We start from the raw sequence: 23,557 nt of genomic DNA, 5'->3' as shown, positions 1-23,557 counted from the left end.
AAACCATCAGAGAAATCCCAATGGTTTCCATTAAAATACCATTATAAAACCATTAGCTTTTTCCAGTAAAACCGTTACAAAATTCCTTTTTGTAGTGTGTTTTGGGCATTTTTCCAAAAGGATTTAACATCCCACCAATAGAATCCATCACATACCAGTAGACACCATTATAGTTTCCATTAAAACAATACAATTCCCATTATAACCATTACATTTTCTATTGTGTTTTGGGCAGGATTCTATTGTTTTTTTTTCAGCAGAGAGGTTACAGGTTCAGAATACAGTTAAAGGCCTACTGAGGTAATAATGAGATTGTCATCAACATGGAGATTACTATCAGACAACAAGTTACTATCAGAAATAGTGTTGAAACATCAGCTAGTTAATGATTGATTAATTGATTTGCGATATTTAATCACTGTGAGCTCTCTTGTGGTCAGAATAGCAAAAATGCGACATTTATTCAGGTCTCTCAACTTTAATGAAAATTAATTCATTCATTAATACATAAAAGAACGCGACAATGCAAAAATTGTTTTTACATTTTTGTCAATAATCAGATTTGACCACTAGTGGCCACCACAGACCACTGACACCTTCCGGTCACATCCATTCACAATAATTCAATCCAAAAATATGTGTTAACATTATTATTGATTATTAATGAATATATATTACAAAATTCAGACTGAAAATTATGCATTTTTACAACAGGTCAACTAATTTTCTGCTTCTCCCAATCGAGACATTGCAATTGCCTGAAAGACAGTTATTTTACAATCTAACTTATTCTGCAATAAAAGTCCCCATGCATCATTTCATAAATCCACTTTTTCCCCACTTTCTTTGACGCCACCCCATTTTAATTGTTGTTGAACTTGCTCATTTACATTATTCAGATGTCATATCAGAAGTCACTGTAATTAAAGTGTTTGGGTGCAGCTTTGTGTTGAACTGCCTCACCCATCATCATCATCATCACTAGTGTGAGATCATCCAGACAAACACGAAATCCCTCATTTCCCTTCACCACGGAGGAATGCTACACATTAAAACGGTTCAGGTAAGAGAATATAATCTCTTCGTTTTCTCTAAAGCTCACTGCATTGAGCTCATTTGTGTTGCATTTAGAGGATTTAGCTCCTCTGGCTAATGTCGGCTAGCAGACAGTTTGTTATGACATGAAGTCGCAGCCACGTAGACACACAAATACACTGAATTACTGACTGAAAACAGACATTTTGATATTTATTTTAAGGAATACAATGAGAAATTCGTGGATAGTTATGATTTGACAGTTATCGTTTTGGCTAGTTATCGTTAGCTCGCTAAAATTAAACAATAACAAAAATATTTAGTCATGGTAACGGTCCAGTCCAAATTGATTGAAATCGTTGATTAACGTACATTTAAGCGTCATTAATTCTTATTTTTAATATTTAGACAATAACCGAAAAGAATCAATAAGAATCAAAAGTGCAGGTAACTTTATTTACTCTTATACTTTCTTAAAATGAAACGAATAGCCACTGATTTATTATTAATGAATAAAGTAAACAATTATGTTATAGTTGGTGTCATAAAAAGTACTTTGGTGGTAACATGGTACAATAGCTGTGACAGATTATATTACCATGTTATATTATTGGCATGTAATGCCAAGGTGGTACCATGGTCCTTTTTTCTAAGTGCTTTGTTTAAACGTTGAGTTTGATTGTGTGTCATGTTGTGGATTAGCGCAAGTATAAATTATTTTGTACTCAGGAGGATTAACGGTCATTAGCTGACGCAAATAGCCTTGGTTACCATGGTAACAACAGTTCCCACCAAACTACTATAGTGACTGCAGTTAGAATGTAAATCATCATAATAAATATGGATTCTTCTTTCAGCAGTCACTAACAAAAATACCATGGTTTTACCATGCATAAACATAATGATTCAGTGCCATGTTATGTATCAAAGCAATACCAACACACCCACCTCATGTTTTAAGGCGGAAGTAAACTATTTCCTGTGAATGTGCCTGACTTCTGATTTATTAGCTGCTATGGAATACCAACATGGGTGAATAACAGCGAAGTAAACGGTTTGCGCAACAGTCCAGTTTGTTTATGGCTACAATGATTAAAATAACATGATAACAAATACCAGTTTGAATCATCAGTTTGTACAGCTAAAACAACTGACAGCGGCCGACACTGGAAGCTTTGCACATTATAAAGTTACAAATAGTTGTGGCCCCTCTTACTTTAAAGTGGGCATGAAATGAAAATTCAACATATCTGTTTTATAAATGTGTGTTATAGATATTATTGTGAACAACTGATTTGTGTATGTTTCATTTAGTACATTTTTTGACCTTGTAATTTAATTTTTTTAAATATTAATTGCTCCATGATGAAGTATGATGTACTTAAGGAACCACGTAGTCTGTTTAAACCCCGCCCCTAAAAGTACTTGTTAGAGTGCCACGCCCACATCTCAACATCCAATCAACAATCGGTGGATACAACCAAGTCCCGACTTTTTCGATAATCGTTAAAATGAATGTCACAATACAGAATAAATATCTGTTGCTATTTCCACTTCATCATGGCTTCACAAGCAAAATTGTGGCTAATTCAGGAACAATATTGCTCTTATATTTAGTTTTTAAACTGTGCTTTCTCTGTATATTTGCTTTGCTTTTTTTATTTCATTTCATTTTATTTCATTTCTATCTTATTTTTAATAATGTTAATCTGTATTTGTATTTTTAACTAAAAGCCCTACTAGGGACAAGTGTCGTAAATTAGCTTCAGCTAAAAACACTATGATGCATACATCAGATGACTGTTTAAGTTTATCTATATTTTTTGTATCCGTCCCAATCTAAATGAACTAAAATAAATAAATAAATAAACAATTGACCCTTCACAAAAAACCGCCCTCCGCTATGTCTGACAAGTTTTGTGACTCTTTAATGTGTCGTGACAAATCGCTGTATTGCCTCAGTTCAAGCGGCACATAAACCGATCATCTTTTCATATTTACTTAAAGCACAAAATAAACATGAATGAACATCAGACCGTATTTTATTTAAACTGCGGAAAGATGTCAATACACACAGTTTAAGTCCACTGAATATAATCTACTCTCCTGTCTGATTTCTTTGTCAGAAAAAATGGTGGATTCGGCATTATGATTGGTCAGATTGCCTGTCAGTCAAGCTCTTTGTGAAGGGTCAATTAAGATGGATACCATGGTTCTTGGTTTATCACACAATTAATCAACTAAACGCAACAAAACTGTATTTTCTTCTGCTAGGGAATCTTATCTGGTCAGGGAGGGTTGTCTTTCTTCCAGGCCCTGCAGGAATAGCACATTTGTGTGCATAAAGCAGGGAAAATGAGTACAGGGAAGCCGAGTGGTCTCAAACCACCCACCAAGATTGCTAAACCAGCTGCGATGCCAACCAAAACCTCGCCCACCTCAGGTGAGTCACCCATTGGTTACATAAGAAACTTACTGATTATGTGCTGACGTGCTATTATTTTTTTCTGATTGTAGCTGGCGCCAAGGCTGTAACATCTCCAACCTCTAATACGGCCCAAGATGCTGCATCAGATTTCTGTGTTGGCGAACGAGTTTGGGTCAATGGAAATAAACCGGGTTATGTGCAGTTCATCGGAGGGACCCAGTTTGCACCGGGCCAATGGGCGGGAATAGTTCTAGACGAGCCCATTGGGAAGAACGATGGCTCTGTGTCAGGAGTGCGCTACTTCCAGTGTGAGGACTTGCGAGGTATATTTACTCGGCCCTCCAAACTGTCCCGCACTCCCGTGCCAGAGCGTGAGGCCAATGGCACACAGACGCCTGCCAACAAGACGTCCACCTCCCCTGCCAAAGATCCCGTTCCTGTCACTCAAACCACTAGTGCAACCACCAAGACCTCAACAAACCTAACCAAGGCCGCCAGCGAGTCTGCATCCAATCTGTCTGAGACGGATTCGGCCAAGAAGTTGCTGCGGGAACTGAAGTTGGGTGATCGTGTTCTGGTAAGGCCCGTCTCTGGTCTGTCTTCATGATTAGTGGCACATTGAGGGAAGTTTGAGGGAACTTTTTGCTTGCACTCCTCAGGTTGGTGGAACCAAGGCAGGTGTTGTGCGTTTTCTGGGCGAAACTGACTTTGCGAAAGGTGATTGGTGCGGTGTTGAGTTGGATGAGCCTCTTGGCAAGAATGATGGGGCAGTGGCTGGTGCAAGGTAAGGCCAAAATTTGCCAGAATTACGTAAAATCAAACCGTGGGAAAAGGACAATCTGTTTTAAAACACATTTATAAAACTGATTTTTCGGGTCTTACTTATCTAAGTGAATCTAACTAGCGTTTTAAGATACTCTTGATATCTCCTTTGAAACTATAGAAGAGATGTGTGAGACTACTAGGGTCTTTTTTCAGCTATGTATCATAAAGTTCAGTTTTCATGTTCAATTCCAATGGAAAGAATGGGGAAAAAATCCAGTTTTATTGTGAAATATGTCACATTATGGAGGTAAAATGGGTTGTTAGTGCTTTTTTGCGGTGGCTTTAACCTCGGGTTACTCTGAAATTTCTTTATGAGAAGTTAGGCTGTTGTAAGCTAAATGATAACGAAGATCTTAGCTATTTCCCGCACAGCTTATGTGCTGACATTCAAAAGTTTGGGGTCAATCATTTTCTTAAAATGCTTTTGATAAAAAAAAATAATAATAATAATAATTTTACTCAGAAAAGACACATTAAATTGATCAAAACTTATGGTAAGCATATCTATAATATTACAAAAGGTTTCTTTTTCAAATAAATGCTGTTCTTTGATCTTTCTATTCAGTAAAGAACCCTGAAAAAATGTATCCTGGTTTCTACAAAAGTATTTTCAACATTGATAATTACAAGACATTAGAATATTATTAAGGTTTCTGGACGATCATGTGACACTAAAGACTTTAGTAATGATGCTGAAAATTCAGCTTTGCATCACAGGAATAAATATAATAATGTATTAATATAGAGAACACTTATTTTAAAGTGTAATATTTTATGACATTCTTGTTTTTATTGTATTTCTGATCAAATAAATGAAGCCTTGGTGAGCATAAGAGACTTCTTTCAAAGACATTTAAAAGACTTTTGAGCAGTAGCAGTATATTTACAGTATATGCTTCACTCCCATAGATATTTCCAGTGCCTACCAAAGTATGGACTGTTCGCTCCAACTCACAAAGTCACCCGCATTGGATTCCCGTCCACCACTCCTGCTAAATCCAAATCCTCCAGGCGCAGGTCGACCCTAAAGAACAGCCCCAGCGCATCCTCCATCAGCTCCCTCAGCTCTGTCACCTCCTCAGTTGGAGGCAAACCCAGCCGAGCAGGCCTGGTACGGTCTCGCACCTTTCGTTTACATTTTATGCTTTTCTTTAAATATTATTTGAAATAATACCTGTCAATAATCTCTCAGCTCACAGAGACGTCGGCTCGGTACGCACGGAAGATCTCAGGCACCACGGCCCTGCAGGAGGCCCTGAAGGAGAAGCAGCAGCACATCGAGCAGCTCTTGGCCGAGCGGGACCTGGAGAGGACGGAAGTGGCACGAGCCACAAGTCATGCTGGAGAGGTGCAGCAAGAGCTGGCGCTGCTCAGACAGGGCCAGGAACAGGTCAGTAGCCGTTCTGTCATCATTATGGGCATCATTATGTGAAAGTCATAATTTTTTGGATGATAAACAAGACTCTGTTTTTGCATGCTTTTGAAGTACGCACTGGAGATGGAAGCCAAGTTGGACCAGTTGCGTAGACTCGTGGAGACTGCAGACAGAGATAAAGTGGAGCTGATGAATCAACTGGAAGAGGAAAAAAGGTAACATTCATAATTAAAAATACTTTGTAAAGTAATTGATCGCTACTGTAGAACATGTAATATTCTGAATATCTGAAGAAACATTTGAGGGCTTAAAGTGTACTTTTGGCCCACAGAAAAGTGGAGGACCTGCAGTTCCGTGTAGAGGAAGCTTGCATTACCAAAGGTGACCTAGAGGTAAAGTGATCCTATCACATATGTTTACAATGAAAGAAACTGGATATGAGCGGACCAGTGCAGTAACCTCTCTTTAACAGATCAGTCTGTCTTAATGCAGAAAAGATCAGATCAGGCTTTTATACTTATGTTTTAGCAAGACAAATTCACAGGAGAAAAGTAGATATATGTAAAGATGAGATCAGTGATTCATTCATAGATAGGTATTTGTAAACTAATGACCACAATTATAGATAGATAGATTCATAGATTCATTGATACCTTAATTCAGTAGTTCAGTGAATCATTGATTCATTCATAGAAAGGTAATTGTAAAATAATGACCACAACTACAGATAGATAGATAGATAGATTCATTAATTCAGTGACTCATTGATTCAGTGATTCATTCATAGAAAGGAATTTATAAACTAATGACCACAACTATAGATAGATATAGATAGATTCATTGATCCATTAATTCATTACTTCAGTGATTCAGTGACTCATTGATTCATTCATAGAAAGGTATTTGTAAACTAATGACCACGCTGATAGATAGATAGATAGATAGATAGATGCATTAATTCAGTGATTTATTCATAGAAAGGTATTAGTAAATGATTGACCACTCATTAGATAAATAGATTGACCACTCAATAGATAAATTCTTTCATTCATTCATTTTGTCTCAAGATCGAATCGTTAATTACATGAGGATCAAGTTTTTCAAAATCACTTTGGAGAAGATCTATTAAGCTTTCTTTCATAAGTAATAAACAGTGCATCACTTCTGTTTGTAGTTCTTGTAGCATTGACTCATTGATTCTTTGATGCTTCGTTACCGTTATTGTCTTTATTTGTTCATTCATTCACTGCATTCTTCTTTTTTCATCTTTGATCACGTTTACACATTTCATTCCTTTCTTCATTCTTTTATTATTGACACCCTCCATCTTTCGTTCATCGGCCTGCTCTTTGAGCCGCATTTGTTTCACTTCTTTTTGTTCTTGTTATTTTAATGCGATGTTCCGTCTTCACGCCGCTCCGTGTGTGTGTCACTGCTGTCTTTGTCCTCATTCATAGAGGAGGATGATGTCAAGGTCTGCATGAAGCTCTTCGTACTTGGCTTTTGGCTGGCACGTGACCGCGCCGTTGGTGTTGTCTCTCTCTTTTCCTCTTCTGTCTACTAACAGACGCAGACCAAACTGGAGCATGCCCACATTAAGGAGCTCGAACAGAGTCTTCTCTTTGAAAAGACCAAAGCAGATAAACTCCAGAGGGAGTTAGAGGATACTAGGGTAAATCAGTCTGTCATATGGGAGGGTGAGAGAGATTTCTCTTGGGGTAAATGTCAGATCCCCATGCACGGAAGAGATTTTGCTTATTTTGGGAAAGTGATTATTTTTTATTCCATGATGGATTGAGGTAGGTCTCTTTTTGTTTTTGTTTTTTTAAGCACCACTGGATGCATCTCTGCAAGTCGTTTTTCATCCCAAAATCAAATGAAGAAAATAAATAGTTTTGCATAAAAAATATTTTTAGTTCAAATTCTTTTTTTTTTTTAGGTCCATGTAGATTTTTCATGACATTTAAACACATTTTCATCACAATTCTCAATAGCCTAATGTAATATGGGAAAATATATACGATTTAAAGTGTAAAGTGCATTTTATAGGTATATTTGCAGGTTTACACAACTGTTCAAATAAGATTTTTTAAATGTTTTTGAAAGAAATCTCTTCTGCTCACCAAAGCTGCATTTATTTGATAAAAAATACAGTAAAAACAGTAATACTGTGAAATATTATTACAATATATAAAAACTGTTTTCTATTTAAATATATTTAAAAATGTAATTTATTCCTGTGATGCAAAGCTGAATTTTCACCATCATTACTTCAGTCATCAGTGTCACATGATCCTTCAGAAGTCATTCTAATATGCTGATTTGCTGCCCGCCAAAAAACATTTTCTTATTATTATCAATATTAAAAATTATGGAAGCTTGTTTCCACTATCTTCTGCAGAATTTGCTAGATTTATGCTCCATACAAGTATCTTGCTCAAATGCAAGCTACAAACTCACAATTCTGAGAGGAAAAGTCTGAGAAATTCTGAGAAAATACTTAGAATTCAGAGGGAAAAAAATCTAAATCGTGAGATATAAAATCCAATTTTTTTACTGTCACCTTTGATCAAATTGAATGCAGCCTTACTAAATAAATGTATTAATTTATTTTTTTTAAATCCTTTGAATGATAGTACATATTTTGTTTTTCAAATTGTGAGATATGAAATTAGAATTCTTTTTACTGTCACCTTTGATCAATTTGAATGCACTCTTGCTAAATAAAAGTATTAATTCTTTATAAATACTTTGAATGATAGTACATGCATGGTGATTTTTCTTTAATTTTTTTTTCCCACATGACCATAATGTGAATCTGAAATGGATCAAATTTGATTAGATAATTAAATTAACAAGAAAATAGTAGATGTTTCTTATGCTGAAAATAATGGTCACTAAGCGGTTGATGAAGTCTTGTGTCCCACTGTAGGTGGCCACGGTGTCCGAGCGCTCCAGAATCATGGAGCTGGAAAAGGAGGTGTCCGATTTGCATCTTCAGCTGAGAACCCTCCGGGCCGAGACCGCGGGATCAGCCTCACCTCCATTACAAGACAAAAAGGTCCATTCACCCCCCTCGAATCCATCTAAACATGACATGTTATTGTACATCAGAAAACATTTGCATCATTAGAATTGATCACTTTATTCTCTGCATTTTTATAGATCAAGGAGCTGAACTTTGAATTGGAAAACAGACAGAAGGAAGTGCTCATATGCCAGCAGAAACTCGCCTCCTCTGAACAGGAGAAAACATCCCTCCAGCAGCAGCTGCAAGATCTGGTATTCAACACTAATACTGCTTATTTACTTAACCTGAAAACCTGTTTTTTATTTTGCATAATGGTGCTCTGTATTTTTAAAGGTTTCTGTATCTTGTGCTGTACTTGCGCCTCCCTCCAGCCCATATGGTGATCTAATAACTACTTTTTATGTTATTGCATTATTTAGATGTGCCTGGGGATACATACATTTCTCTAAAATTAAGTGTTATATCATTACAAAATCTTGTCTTTTGAGCCAATAAGTCATGAGAGGCCATGCATTACAGTGATTTTTTACAGTGGTAAATAGGTATGGTTAGGCTTTATGTGAAGCGGCAATAGCAATATGATAAAAGTCACCAAGTACTTGAATTATATAACATTAATTATCAATTATGAAATAAAGCACATTTATATAAAATTTCTATGTAAATAAATAGGTGAAATTTTTGAAAGTTTTTCTTTTTTTTCTTTTTTGGCCAACCTGTTGTACCAATTGTTAATGTTTGATTTCAGAAGCAGAAACTTGACACAGCAGCAGAGGACAATAATAAAGCAACACTAGCCATGCAAGGTAAGCAAAACAACACTACAATGCTGAATAACTACTGTTATATAGCATTTATATATTTGCATCCCTGTCATTTGAACCTGTGCCAACGGGAACAGCTTTGCAACATCGCTTTTGCATGTTCATGAGATAAACCAGCCATTCCCAGCGGAGCTATAATTCACAACGGCACACTTTTACTTGCTCAGTAGTCCAGTTTATGTGAAAGTTTGGAGAAAATGATCATTTTAGCACAAATACTGCTACATGAGCTCCTCTATGACTACTTCTGTTCGGCGGCAGAAATGGAAAGGAACATTAAAATGCAGAGAGAGAAGCTGGATCAGGTGTCCAGGGAGAAGGAGGACATGCAGAGGGATCTGGCCGTCCGGCAGCAGCAGGAACAGGCGAAGGGTGAAGAGAGAGAGCTTCAGATGAAGGAGAAGTTGAGCCTAGCAGAAGGAGAGCTGAACAGAATCACTGAGAGAAGTGCTGAGCTGGAACAGCAGGTTGTGGAATTGAAAGCCTTCAAAGACCAAACCCAGGTGACTGAATTACATTTTTAAAACACATGCCCAGTAGCTCCTGCTGTTTTATACACTACTGCTCAATAGTTTGGGGTATGTAGCATATTAGAATGATTTCTGAAGGACCATGTGACACTGAAGACTGGAGTAATGATGCTGAAAATATCACAGGAATAAATAACATTGTTACGATATATTTTAGTATATTAATTTTTAAGTTAATTTAAATTACAAAAATATTTCACAGTATTACTGTTTTTTTTACTGTATTTTGGATCAAACAAATGCAGCCTTGGTAAACAGAAGAGAGTAAAATCTTAATTACTCCAAACTTTTAACCAGTAGTGTTTACTATAGTTTCCGAAATGCCATAGTTATGTTACACAGCTTGAAGTTGATTGCATGTTTATGTATTATGATTTTACAGTAATAACAATAAGTAATATTGATACTGAAAATTCAGCTTTACATCACAGGAATAAATTACACTTTAAAATATATTTAAATAGTAAGCAGTTTTTTAAAATTGTAATAATATTTCAAAATATTACTGTTTTTACTGTGTTTTTGATCAAATAAATGCAGCCTTGGTGAGCAGAAGAGAGTTCTTTGAAAAAATAATCTCATACCAACCCCAAGCTTTTACATGTTAGTTCATATTTGAGCATGTTGGTCAAATGGCACATGAGTGACCAGAGGTTTTCTCTCGCTCTAACAGAGTTTACAGTCTGGTGAAAAGCAGGAGCAGATGACGAAGAGGAATAAGGAGTTACAGGAGGAGGTAAATATACTTTATTGTTTATATCATGAAGATAAACAGTGACTTCTGGTTACTGTCAGGTTGTATCTGCTGTCTGAAAGGGACTTGGAAGGGTGTGACTGTCTACCAGTTCAAAAGTCACCTCCGTGTTGCTAGGATGTCATGAGTTGTTGCTAGGGTGCTCTGGGTGATTGCTCACTGGATCTCCTTCACAGACCACACGATTTGAGATATTCATGTCCATACAGTAGCACTGGTGTACGGTAAAGTTTACTACTTAGTGTTATGAGTTTGTTCAAATCGCTTAACCTTAGTTAAGTCATTATGTCACCTTAGCAGACATCAGTAATCATCATAAAAAATGCATGTGAACATGCCAGTAGCAACATTAAAACATATTTAGCATTTGTAGCTGAATAAACACGTTTGCTTCCGAGGCGAGCAGAGATTTTTCACAGTGTAACTGTACTTTTACTGACATAATGGTTCAGATGCACTGTTAATTCATGCATGAGTCCTCTACATCTGACCGCCTGCAGGCTGTATGTAAAGCATGTTCAGTTCGCTCATACGTGGCTTTACATAATCATCCCAACGGCCTGCACTTATCAGAGGAGACTTGCCTCCAGGGGTTGTGCTTTTCACATACGATAAGGCCGCGTGAAAGCGTAACAGGTCTTCTTATATCACTGGTTCTCAATGGAATTCAGCATCTGAATTATATTGACTGACCTGCAGTGGTTTAGATGGTGTTGTTGGTTCAGTCTGTGATTATATTGGGTGTTCACTTGTGATGCGTTGATGCAACTGAAAATATTCAGCTGAAAATTAATTTTCGTTTTCGACCATCCAATAAGGAACCTTTATTTTTAAGAGTGTTGTTCTAAACACACATGATTCATAGAGCACAAATTGAGTATTGGTGAATGCTCAAGCTTCTTTTTGCACTATATTCCAACTCCTTTTAAATTTTAATATTTCTGTGAACTGTCCCTTTAAATGTATTTTTGGTTTCTGTATTGAAAAAGACAATCTTATTGTAACCTCATTTTGGACTTTTGTCCCCTTAAGGTTTAAAAAAAGCAGAGCTAATTTAGTTTAGCCTGAATTTCATTCTTTTTTTGTGTCATTCAAGGATTGAAGTCTCTTGCACATCCTGTGCTGCAGCTTTAAAAAAAATACACAACTGTACAAAAGTTTGAGATATGTAAGAGTTTTTTGTGCATATGCTCACCAAGGCTGCATTTATTTGATTTGAAAAACAGTAATGTTGTGAAATATTATTACAATTTGAAATTGTTGTTTTTTATTTGAATATATTTTAAAAATGTAATCTATTCCTGTAATGCAAAGCTGAATTTTCAGCATCATTACTCCAGGCTTAAGTGTCACATGATCCTTCAGAATCATTTTAATCTGTTTATACATTTATTCATAAATTAAACAGGAAATAAAGGCTTTGCTCATGCAAGGATTTTCATTTCTCGGATGACACCAGAGACAAACATGTATCATCATGTAGAAACAGCTATAACAGGATGAATGAGCATTGAGGACGAGAACAGGCAGATGACGGAGAACAGCAGAAGGAGGGGGCGGGTACAGCAGGGGGATGTCGAGAGGGGCGGGGCTTGTCGTCCTTACATAATGAAGCTGCCCTGTGTGATGCTTTTCAGAGCGTGTGTTTGCGCAAACGTGAGCGTGTGCTGGAACACCAGCGGAGCGAGAGCTCGTGCCTCTCTCTCTCGCTGCAGGGGGCCATAGGGGGATGTATTATTGATAGGGCACATTTGTTTGGAAAAAACAGGAAAGACACAGCAGCATGGATGTGACAGCGCTCCAACAGAACTACACGGGCAGCGTTTATAGCTCTCTGTGCCAGGTAAAGATTTCTGTAGTGCACTTTGTAGGGATGCATGATACTGTATATCGGTGACCATGTTGGTATTCAGCAATGTTAGCATTTTTTAAAAATATTAAAACTAGGGTTAGGATGATATTGAAACTGGATAATATATGGGCTTATTTCTTCCTATTTAAATTCATTTTCCTATTTAGTTTTGGTGCCTGATTGCATTTGAAGCTTTTAGAGTTCTAGATTGGAGGTTTAATGTGAGCAGTTGTTGTAGTTGTTGTTGTTGTTTTTTTTCCTCCCAATGTATTAATTTAGAATTGCGACCAGTGTCAGATATAAGTTCCTAGAGTTTATTTTTAGGAGTTTTATAACCATGAAACACCCTCAGATACTTGAATTCAGTCATGAACACATTAAAATAAATTCCCCATCTGAATAATTTATGCGTTTTTAGTGTTAATTTAGTTGTATTTAAGTTTTTCAGCTAATATTTATATTTATTTCTGGTTTAAGTAAGAAAGCATTTTTAGATTTAGTTAACAATAACAACACAAAATTACAGGATATTTTGCTGATATTTGAGAAAACACAAGCTTTTATAAACAATTGTATAACCATAAAACAGGTATTTGAATTTATATTTAAATCATTGCTTTGAATTAAACTCTCCACCTGGCAATAATGTGTAAGGCTTATAAGAGAAATTTGAGAAAAATATCAGATATAACAAATAAAAAGGATTTATTACAGGGCTTTTTTTTTTTTTTTCATTTTGAATTTCGGTGGCATTTGTTTCCCTCTGAAATTGGCCATAATGTTGGATATTGGTAATTAGCATAAAAGTAATTTTCAGCTATCCCTATATACATCACAATTTTTGTCTCTTTCAGATTTTTTTACATTTTTTACGCACAGAAAAGAAAGAGAATACTTTGTGTCACTGTATGTCTTGCGTGATATTTCTGTGAGTAATGGAGATAGATGTTAAGCTGTGGACACTTGAGTTGAAGAATGTTTTCACGTGTCTGAGTGTGAATGAAATGGTTGTTTGATGACATTTCATTCATTGATAACAGTGTAATTCTCTCAGTCTTTCTGAATGTAAACACTGAATCACTCAGAGATATCAGCAAGGCGAATCTCTGCTGATGTTGGTTCTTGGCATGTAGATGATATTAATTATCGGCTCGGCCAGTTGTGGGCGTTTGTGCTGAAGAGTGTAATTAATGCTTCAGTCTGATGCAGACCAGTTACTCACAGTGAGCCAGCACCAGTGTGATGGGATTGAATTATGGGTCTCGTGGGAACAGTAATCTGACTTCACCAGATGTGATGGTCTGACATGCTTTTTCTAAATATTTGTTGTGTATTCATTACTCCGAAATGTGATTTATCTTCTTTGCTCTCATCGATTGTACTAAACTGTTTTTATTTTTTTTGCATGACTTTACAGGTGTTTGCTAAAGCAAGCATCACTATTATTACTCATGTTAGGATTATGTATTTGTTCCAATTTCTAGGAAAATTTATTAATGAAAATAAAAAAAAATAGTTTTAATTAATGATAATTGAGGACATTGTGTCAGAAATATATATATATATATATATTTCTGACATTTTAGAAAAATACTGTAATAAAGATATGTTGTGCAAATGAGCTTATAGTAAAGTAAGTGCAACAAATGCTATCATTATGTAGAAATACACTATAAATTATTAATATCAGAAGCAAATTTATGATTTTAAAACCAGTTTTAGAACCATAAGTCACCCTCAGAGACTTGAGTTAAAAAATACAACAAATGCTACCATTATGTAGAAATACACTATGTAAATTTAAATAATATTTACACAATAATTATATATTTATATATATATATATATATATATATATATATATATAAGTCTTGAAATATATGACCGAAATAAGAATTTTCACCGTATATTGTCATCTGAACAAGTAACAAGTCTGCCACGTTTGTTCCGACCAACTGAGGAAAAAAGCATTATAGTAAATCGCACTACCGATGGTGATTAAATCTAACGATTGGTTAGTTCATATCACATCTAACCGTGCAAATTATTATTATTGTTATACTTTATTCTCAAATTATTATTGTTAACAACATCAGCATTGCGTGACTATGAGTATAGTGTGTATTAACGTGTAGATTTCAATTTCTGTACAGTTTAATCTAATTGTCACGCCATTCGAATTTCATATTAAGAAATTCTTTTAACCCATAAAGCAAATTATGCTCCCTTGGAACTGGTTTTCTTTAAAATACAAATCTTGTGTAATAAGGCTATCTGTAATCAGAAGCACATTTAAAACTGGAATATAATTTAATTTCATTCACATGTGTTTCATAAACACATAATCCTTTCTGTATTACAATCCGCCATCAAAATGATACATTTAATTATTCTAGCTGCTGTGAGAAAAGGCTATAAACGATGCATCACCTGCAGGATCCTCACGTGCGACAGCCGAGTAGCCGGGAAAACTTCTTTATGTTTACAGACGTGACGTAATGACGCAGTGCCATGCTCGAATTTCCCGCGAAAACCTACCTGTACCACTCAAATTAGAAAACATTATTATAAACTAACCGTTGTGAATCAGGCTAAAGTAAGGTGATAGTTTTGAACACTGGCTGGTTATGTACTCGCTCAAATATACATTTTTAACCAAAAAAAGTTACGGACTTAAGCTTTAAATAAGCTATTTGCAAAAAAAAAAGGTTTCATGACATTCACCCCACTATGTTTTGTCCAAAATCATTTCCTAAAACCTCTTTCTTTCACTTGATACATTTGTCTTTTATCTCATCCACCAGCTTGAGGCCCTGAAGCAGCAGAACTCTCAGTATCAGGAGCAGCTGAGTTCAGAAACACAGAGCATCGACAACCTCCGCAAAGAAATGTGAGTCTCCTGCTGACATGCACCCATGCATTTTCTCTTCATTGACTGTTTTTGACTTTTTGACACTTTCATCGATAGTAATATTAGTGAGAGGACTGGAAATAATAGCGAGGAGAGGAAATGACACGATCCAGCCTCACAAGGATTAGTTCGTGTTTGCTGACCACTGAACAGCATCTGCAACAAATGAGCACAGTTTAACATCTTTCAACTGCATCTTATTACATTAATTGTCTGCTTAGTTGGAGCTATAAAGGATCTTGATCTTGATTAGTCAGTTAAGTACCAGGTTGGCGTCATTGTGGTGATTAAATTAGATCTGTGAGTCACAGAATGACATCACAAGTCCACATGGTCACAACAGCTTTGATTTCTGAATAACAACCAGCGTAATGTGCGTGTTCTGAGCAGATCATGTGCAATCAATAAGGAAAAAATGTAGAGCAGAACCTGATTTAATACATCAGGAATTGACTGATGAAAAGTGGCTTTGTAAGAAAGCTTTTGAAAATTGCAATTAAAATATTTCATAATTTTTACTTTTCATTTTTTTTCTGAATAACAATTCACATTCTGACACATTTTTGAGCGGTTCTGCTCATGTGCAGCAAGAGGTGGAATTTGGCTTGCAGCATTTCACATTCAGGATAATCAATGAGAAAAATATAGGGCAGAACCTGATTTGATCCATCAGTAATTGAATGGATGGTGAAAAGTGTCTTTATATGAAAGTGTTTAAAAAATAAGAGGGTTTGGTGACACTTGCTTAAGAGATAAATACTTAAAATACCTGAAAGGAAAAAAAAAAAAGGTTTAAATATAAAAGGTTTCACTTTTCATATTTAAGCACAATTTATTTATTTGTGAATTTACTTTAATTTAAAAATGTATTAAAAAATTCATTTTTTCAATTCAATTTTCAAAATTACTCTACCTCAGTTTTTGAATAGCAAGCATAAGCTTTTGAATCTGGCTTGCAGAATTTCACAATCAGGATAATCAATAAGAAAAAATGTAGGGCAAAACCTGATTTTATACACCAGGAATTGAAAAATAAGAGGGAAAATATATAAATATTTCAAAAATTCTAATTTCATTTTTTATATTTAAGCAGATTATTTTGCAATTTATTTGCAATAAATCTGTCTGCAAAATAAATTTTAGGCATTAAAGCAGAAACCTTTAGCTCAAAATGCTTTTACGACCACAATGAACATTTCTGGTGGTGTAAAATCTAGCGGGGTCCATTATGAATTCATGTTGACTCTGAATTGAAGCACCACAAACCGAAGCTCAAAGCCTGTATAACTCGAGCTGATCCGACACACTCCTTCAAGCAGCGGTTGATTGGCGTGTCCAGCGAGTGACGGCTCCAGTGATGCAAGCAGGTACCCATGTGGAGCCTCTTTTGAACTCTTGTGCCGAAGATATTCGTAGCCGAATGTTTCAGAAGTGAGCTTCTCTCCTCCAGGGAGTTTTACGTAACCGCATCTTTCCAGCTACAGCTGCTGTTTTCCGCCTGTCTAATGGTCTCGACTCCACGTGAGATTCCTTTCATAACACTCTGTTGATCTTCTGATGCTCATGAATATGTATCATAGTGTAGCTTACAATAATATATTTTTTTGTATTCTTTTCTTTGTGGAAAAAAAGATGTTAAGCTTTATTGAACACAGAATATTCTTTTTGAATTTGTGCGGCTCTTTGCATTTTTTTTACGACGGTGCATTTGTTCTCATAATTTAGAGACTTCACCTTGATTTTTCTGCTTGAGTTTTGAGCGCGCATGATTTGATTTATTCGTGCATCATAATGCACCCTGGGTAAAAATAGATTGGCTCATTCGTTACACATGAGCAGGATGACGGTGACCTTTCTGAAGCGTGTTTTTATTTATTTATTTCTCAAGCTCACGTTTTTACTACCGCTTTTTGTAACCAAACGCTGTTATTTGTCAAGCGCTTGGTCTTTGAAATGTCTTAACTGCTGACGGGTCATGATGGAAAGGAAAGATGACATATTAAACAATGTGCATTGCCTTGAGAAGAAAATAGCAAAGGATAACAGGATTGATGTCAGGGTGGCTTGAAGGGTTGAGGGCTTGTTGTCACTGCCATCAAAAAGAATCAGTATTTTATGCTCAGAATTTGTTTTCAACTCTGCTCACATTACATACTGCACAGTATGTACTATATGCTGCAGAATATTGTGATAATCAGTAGTATGCTACATGGAAATATGTTTATTTACAATTTTTAATCTTGACTATTTAACTAAATGTTAAAATTAATATCACTTCCAAATAATTTGTCATATATGAAATAGAAAGTCAAGTTGAGCGCATTGCATTGTTTGTACAGTATTCCACACAGTGTACTCTGGTATGCTACATATTTTGGTAAATGCGGTACACTACTGTTTAAAAGTATGGGATCAGTAAGATTTTTTTCTGTGTTTTTGAAAGAAGTCTCTTATGCTCACAAAGGCTGAATTTATTTGAATAAACTGTGAAATATTATTAGAATTTAAAATAACTATTTTCTAATTGAATATATTTTAAATTTATATTAAATGTAAATTATTTCTGTAAAGCTAAATTTTTAGCATCATTACTCCAGTCTTTAGTGTCATGATCCTTCAGAAATCATTCTAATATGCTGATTTGCTGCTCAAGAAACATTTATTATTATTATTATTATTATAAATAAAAACAGTTGTGCTGCTTAATATTTTTGTAGAAACCTTGATAGATTTTCTTCAGAATTTGTCGATGAATAGAAAGTAAAAAAACAGCATTTATCTGAATTAGAAATCTTTTTTAATATTATATATGATTTTACTGCCACTTATGATCAATTTAATGTGTCCTTGATGAATAAAAGTCTTTAAAAAATCTTACTGACCACGAACGTGTGAATGGTAGTGTAGGTCATCCAGGTGTTAAATGCACACAGAAAATTAACATACTGCAAATACTAGTATGTGAGCATGCTAGTCCTGTTTGATAGTATAGGCATTAACTCTCTCCTTATCACTCTCTCTGTGTAGTGAGGAGCTAAAACTGTCAGCTAATCAGAAGTCTCAGAGGCAGGTGTCACTCCAGGACGAGAAAGGGACGTTGGCTCAGGAGTTGGACATCCACGCGCAGCAGAAGGTGTTTATCTGTCTGCATCTCTCCTTAGACGTTTCCTGTCAGCTCTTCTAAAATGTGTTGACCTGTGACGTTCTCCATCAGTTTGAGGGATTGAATTATCATGTTTTTTTTTGGCAGATTGGCAGCGACGCTCTGACTAGCCAGCTGGAGATTACAGAGAGGTGAGCGCATGTCTTTGATTCAGTATTAAATTCATTCAATCAAATAAAGACAGAAGTCTTCAATTGGAAGTTTAAAAGCAAATATTTTAAGCTTATTCACCCTCACCCGGGATGTAGATGAGTTTGTTTCTTCATCAGAACAGATTTGAAGAAATGTTGCAGTTCATCACTTGGCTCACTAATGGATCCTCGATGGGTGCCGTCAGAATGAGAGTCTTAACAGCTGATAAAAACATCACAATAATCCACACCACTCCAGTCCATCAATTAACATGAAGTGAAAAGCTGCATATTTGCAATAAAGAATTCCTTAAGGTCATTAAGGTGTTATAACTTTAAACCATTGCTTCAGGCCAAAATACTCCATAATCCAGCTTTTTGTTTCACAAGACATTAACTGATGGACTGGAGTGGTGTGGATTATTGTGATGTCTTTATCAGCTGTTTGGACTCTCATTCTGACGGCACCCATTCACTGCAGAGGATTCATTGGTGAACAAGTGAAGTAATGCTCAATTTCTCCAAATCTGTTCTGATGAAGAAAAAAACTCATCTACATCTTGGATGGCCTGAGGGTGAGTACATTGTAAGCAACTGTTCATTTTTGGATGAACTATTCCTTTAAATTTCTTCACAAGCTTTCAAAAACCAAATTTATTATCTGTGGTTATAAACAGCATGTCACAGATGCTTTTGATGGTGCTTAATGGAGCTCTGTCTTAGTAATTGTTCAAATGAGAACTGGATTTGAGATCACATGCACTCTGGAGGCTTTAAATGTCATTTCATCTCATGGGAAATGAAGGCTTTCAAAAAAGCTCGTCAGTACACGTTATTTACAGATCTGTGTTTTACGATACACCAAGATTACCACATCTAGAGAGATGATCTGTTTCCATGACTGCTGTTTAATTGAAAATCTCAAATTAAAAAAAGATCTATTGTTTTCCTCCACCCTAAAAATACTGCGCAGTCCCACTGGATATCTGTTCATTTTTTTCATGTTTTTCTGTAAGCTTTTAATCTTTGGAGCTCCATTGAGAGATGGTGTTATGCATGTTCTCAGAGTGCATATGGCTTTTGTAACATGACTGTAAATCCAACTAGTTACAATGAGCTCTTGTCTGTCCTCACAGTGAGAACTCCAATGCAATGATGTCTGATAAAGACAAAGAGCTAGAGACACTAAGAAATGAGGTAAGAACTTTGACTCTTGGATTTCTTAAGTCTTACTAAACCTCTGGATCATTCTTCAAAGTATGTTTTATTCACTGTGAACTATGACTGAATTTGTCTTATATAAAAAGAATGCTTCAAGTAGATTAAATTCATATCAAAACACTAAAGCTGTCTAAAGCAGTTGTTCCTATTTTTTTCTTTTTATATTAAACTTTGTATTGTTGGCACTTAATGTTGTCGGATAAGGGAAAAAATTATTTTTCATTCCAGATTGCAGTGCTTCGTGTGGAAAATGCCATGGCCAAGACACTCCAGTCAGCTGTGACGTCTCTAGAGAGGGACAAAGCCCAGCTGCAGAGCCGAGTGAACAGCCTGGAGCAAAAGCTGGAGGTTCGGCAGACAGGGAATGGAGAGGAAGTCAGTTCAGGTCTGTCTGTCATATTTATATTTGGAACAGAGTGACAGCATTTTGCATTCTGTACTGTATACTGTATATTGCCAGCTACTTTAATTCATCATTTAAAAGTTTGGGGAAAGATTTTGAAAAAGTCTCTATTGCTCACCAAGCCTGCCATTATTTGATCAATGATTCAAAGTTATCATCTCAGAAGAAATTAAATTTTTTTCTATTTTTATACCTATTTTATGTAAAAATGTCTTCGTATTTGTTAAAAATGACAGTTGCTTTTGCTTAGGATTTTGTTACACTGGAAATGGAAGTAGTATGAGTAATACATACCGTACTACTATTGTTATTCCCATTTGCAATATGAAAAATGAATCTAAAACCAGCATAGACATTCAGCGCTTTTCTCACTGACCTGAATTACTGTTTGTTTGTTTCACCTGTAGGTGATGCTGCTATAGACCAACTGAGAGAAGAGAAAGAGTTTGCTGAGGGACAGGTAAAACTCTTCCGCTCTATATTTGGATTCTGTTTTTAGGATATATGTGTAAATTTCTAAATTCTGCCATCTTTTCCTGCATGGATCAGATCAACTTCCTGAACTCAGTCATTGTGGACCTCCAGAGGAAGAATGAAGAACTAAAGGTGAAGCTGAAGAAAATGGCATTGACCGAGTTCAACGGAAATGATGAAAATGATGGGTGCGTCCAATTGAGTTTTGACATCTTGACATGTTTTTTTTTGTCTAGCAGATTTAATTAAATATTTTTATTAATATTTAGAGTTTGTTTTTAGTTTTATATTTTCCATTTAAATTTTTAAGTTTATTTAGTTTAGTTTTAGTAATTTTGTTGGGTGTTTTTGTCATTAGTATAATTTTTTTAAATGTCTATAGTTTTTATAAATTTTTATTTCAGTTTTAAGTTAAACTAAATGAAAATGAAATGTTTCTATTAACTGTAATAACCCTGGCACATGGTCATGTTGTACATACTTGACAAGCATTGCACTACTTGCGTCTTCGTTGCTATTATTATTCTTTGCACAGGGTTTACGAAAAATACAATTTTTTTTTTATCCTCTGTCTCTCAAGTCTTGGTGAGGTCAAAAAGAAGAAGAAAGCCCCACCACGCGTTTTCTGCGACATCTGCGACTGCTTCGACCTGCACGACACGGAGGACTGTCCCACGCAAACGCAATCCCCAGACTCGCCTCCACACACCACATACCACGGGAGCCGCAGCGGCGAACGACCATACTGCGACATCTGTGAAGCGTTCGGTCACTGGACAGACTCTTGCAACGATGACCAAACCTTCTGAACTTCCTCAGCCCCTCGGCCTGTGAGCAGGCTATGCACAGTTCGCTTTCAACCAGATTATACGCTATTTTTGTACACAACATATATACATTCGAACCTCTTGTACATTCCCTAAATGAATCCGCCCAAATGAAGGCTAAGGTATGCTGCATTTATGGAATTTGAATGTTATGAAGGCGAGAGATATTTCTCTGTTATCAATATTGTTTTGTGTGTTTCGTTCGTTTTTCACTGTCCTGTGTTGATTGATCTAATGATGAATTACCAGCAAGAAAATTGGGAACGGTTTAGCGATACTTTGCAGTGTATTTAAAGCTGCTGTGTGTAATTTCTAGTGGCACAAAATGGAATTGCAAAAATAATGACTGTTTCCAAACAGGTTTTCCTCTCTACTATTGTAGCTCCACCCCAAAGTCAACCCATTGGTTGAGTCAGAAACTGACATTTCAGGATGCTCAAACAAACAGCAATGTTTTGAAAGCTCCGCAAAGCTGTAGCCTGTGTTCGGATTGGTATACTAGCACACTGCGTACTGCACACTAGTCAGTATACACTGAATACTGCCCACTATTTTTTAGATGGTATGTGAAATGAAACGCATTATGCAACAATAAAAATGAAGCTAAATTTTGTTTAAAATTAGAGTGGATTTTAATTTCAGCTTATTCGTTACTCATGTTGAATTGACACATGTCGAGCACATTGCATTATGGGTTCTGATTGTATACTGTACATTTTCACCCAGGTATTCTATACATACAGAAGTTATACATACTATGCACAGTATACATACTGTAGTATGTAGTATGCTATTCCGAACATAGCCACGGTTGTTGCACTATTCAGTAATTCGCGCTACGAATGGTCTACTTACAGTTGTCTCCGCATATTAAACCAGGATAGATGATTTTAATGAAGTTATTTTAATGAAACAAAATTACACACTTCAGCTTGAAGAGCTCGTAACAGACTGTTATCACAGACTCAAAACAGTACAAGTGCACCAAACAAAGCTGAAGCTAACCACTATTAACTTATTGCACTTCTCACTTTAAATGTATACAGCACATGAGTTTAACTGCCATTGTTTGGAACTAAGTTATTTTTACTGTTAAACGTCAGACATATAGTTATAATATGAATGGCTTTTTATGTGTATTTCGATGGTATGTCCTGTAGATTTCAGGCCTGTTCACACCAAGTCTGACTTTTTGGCATAAAATAAATGCACGGCAAGATTTTAAGATTGAATCTTTTTTTGTGTACGGATTCAAGATTGATGAAATAAAATACCGAACAGTTACTTCATGTATCCAGACTTTTTTCAGAGAATGAAGAAAATTCTGCATCAAAAAACAGTGTAGAATTGTTTTGGTGCAAAAAATGGCTTCCAAGTATTTTATAATTCCATATATTTTAGTCACCTCAACCTTGGTGTGAACAGACCTTTACTAAAGCACAATTTTTAAGCACAAGATCATATTGTATCTCTTATTATTGATGTAATATTAACAGTTTAATTAGCAACCTAATAAACTGCAAGTGTTAGAATTGGTAACCCGCAATGAAATGGTGTGCAAGATTATATTAAATATGTATAATATTCATGATTGTTCCCCTTTGATTTAAATTAATTTGATCAGAAAATTTTACATTCATTGCAAATATATGGTCCGTTTCTACTGAAATATTGTGACAGTCTTTAACTATTGTACTGTTTCATGTACTGTATATTCACTTGAACTCAATACAAACATTCAAAGATTTTTCTTGTCGTTGTCTGTCTGGATAT

The 23,557-nt window shown here is 35.7% G+C and overlaps 1 protein-coding gene across 2 annotated transcripts; it reads left to right on the top strand.

Moving 5' to 3' along the window:
• The first annotated feature begins 805 nt into the window (after positions 1-805).
• Positions 806-23,531, top strand: clip1b (CAP-GLY domain containing linker protein 1b). Of its 2 annotated transcripts, XM_058789688.1 has the most exons (22): positions 806-1,063; positions 3,310-3,478; positions 3,553-4,040; positions 4,123-4,247; positions 5,198-5,399; positions 5,481-5,678; positions 5,775-5,878; positions 5,995-6,055; positions 7,231-7,335; positions 8,596-8,724; positions 8,829-8,945; positions 9,443-9,500; positions 9,780-10,021; positions 10,722-10,784; positions 15,459-15,544; positions 18,593-18,698; positions 18,816-18,859; positions 19,996-20,056; positions 20,309-20,465; positions 20,891-20,943; positions 21,033-21,145; positions 21,538-23,531. In XM_058789688.1, exons 2-22 carry the CDS (start codon positions 3,391-3,393, stop codon positions 21,764-21,766), a joined length of 2,829 nt encoding a protein of 942 aa, XP_058645671.1. In that variant the 5' UTR covers positions 806-1,063; positions 3,310-3,390; the 3' UTR covers positions 21,767-23,531. The 2 variants fall into 2 exon arrangements, with proteins under 2 accessions (XP_058645671.1, XP_058645672.1); XM_058789689.1 differs by lacking the exon at positions 7,231-7,335.
• The last annotated feature ends 26 nt before the right edge of the window (positions 23,532-23,557 follow it).

Source organism: Onychostoma macrolepis, chromosome 10 (genome assembly GCF_012432095.1).
Source record: "Onychostoma macrolepis isolate SWU-2019 chromosome 10, ASM1243209v1, whole genome shotgun sequence".
Taxonomy (NCBI): Eukaryota; Metazoa; Chordata; class Actinopteri; order Cypriniformes; family Cyprinidae; genus Onychostoma; species Onychostoma macrolepis.
Note: the sequence above shows the minus strand (reverse complement) of the source record. Positions and strands in the feature narration are given on the sequence as shown.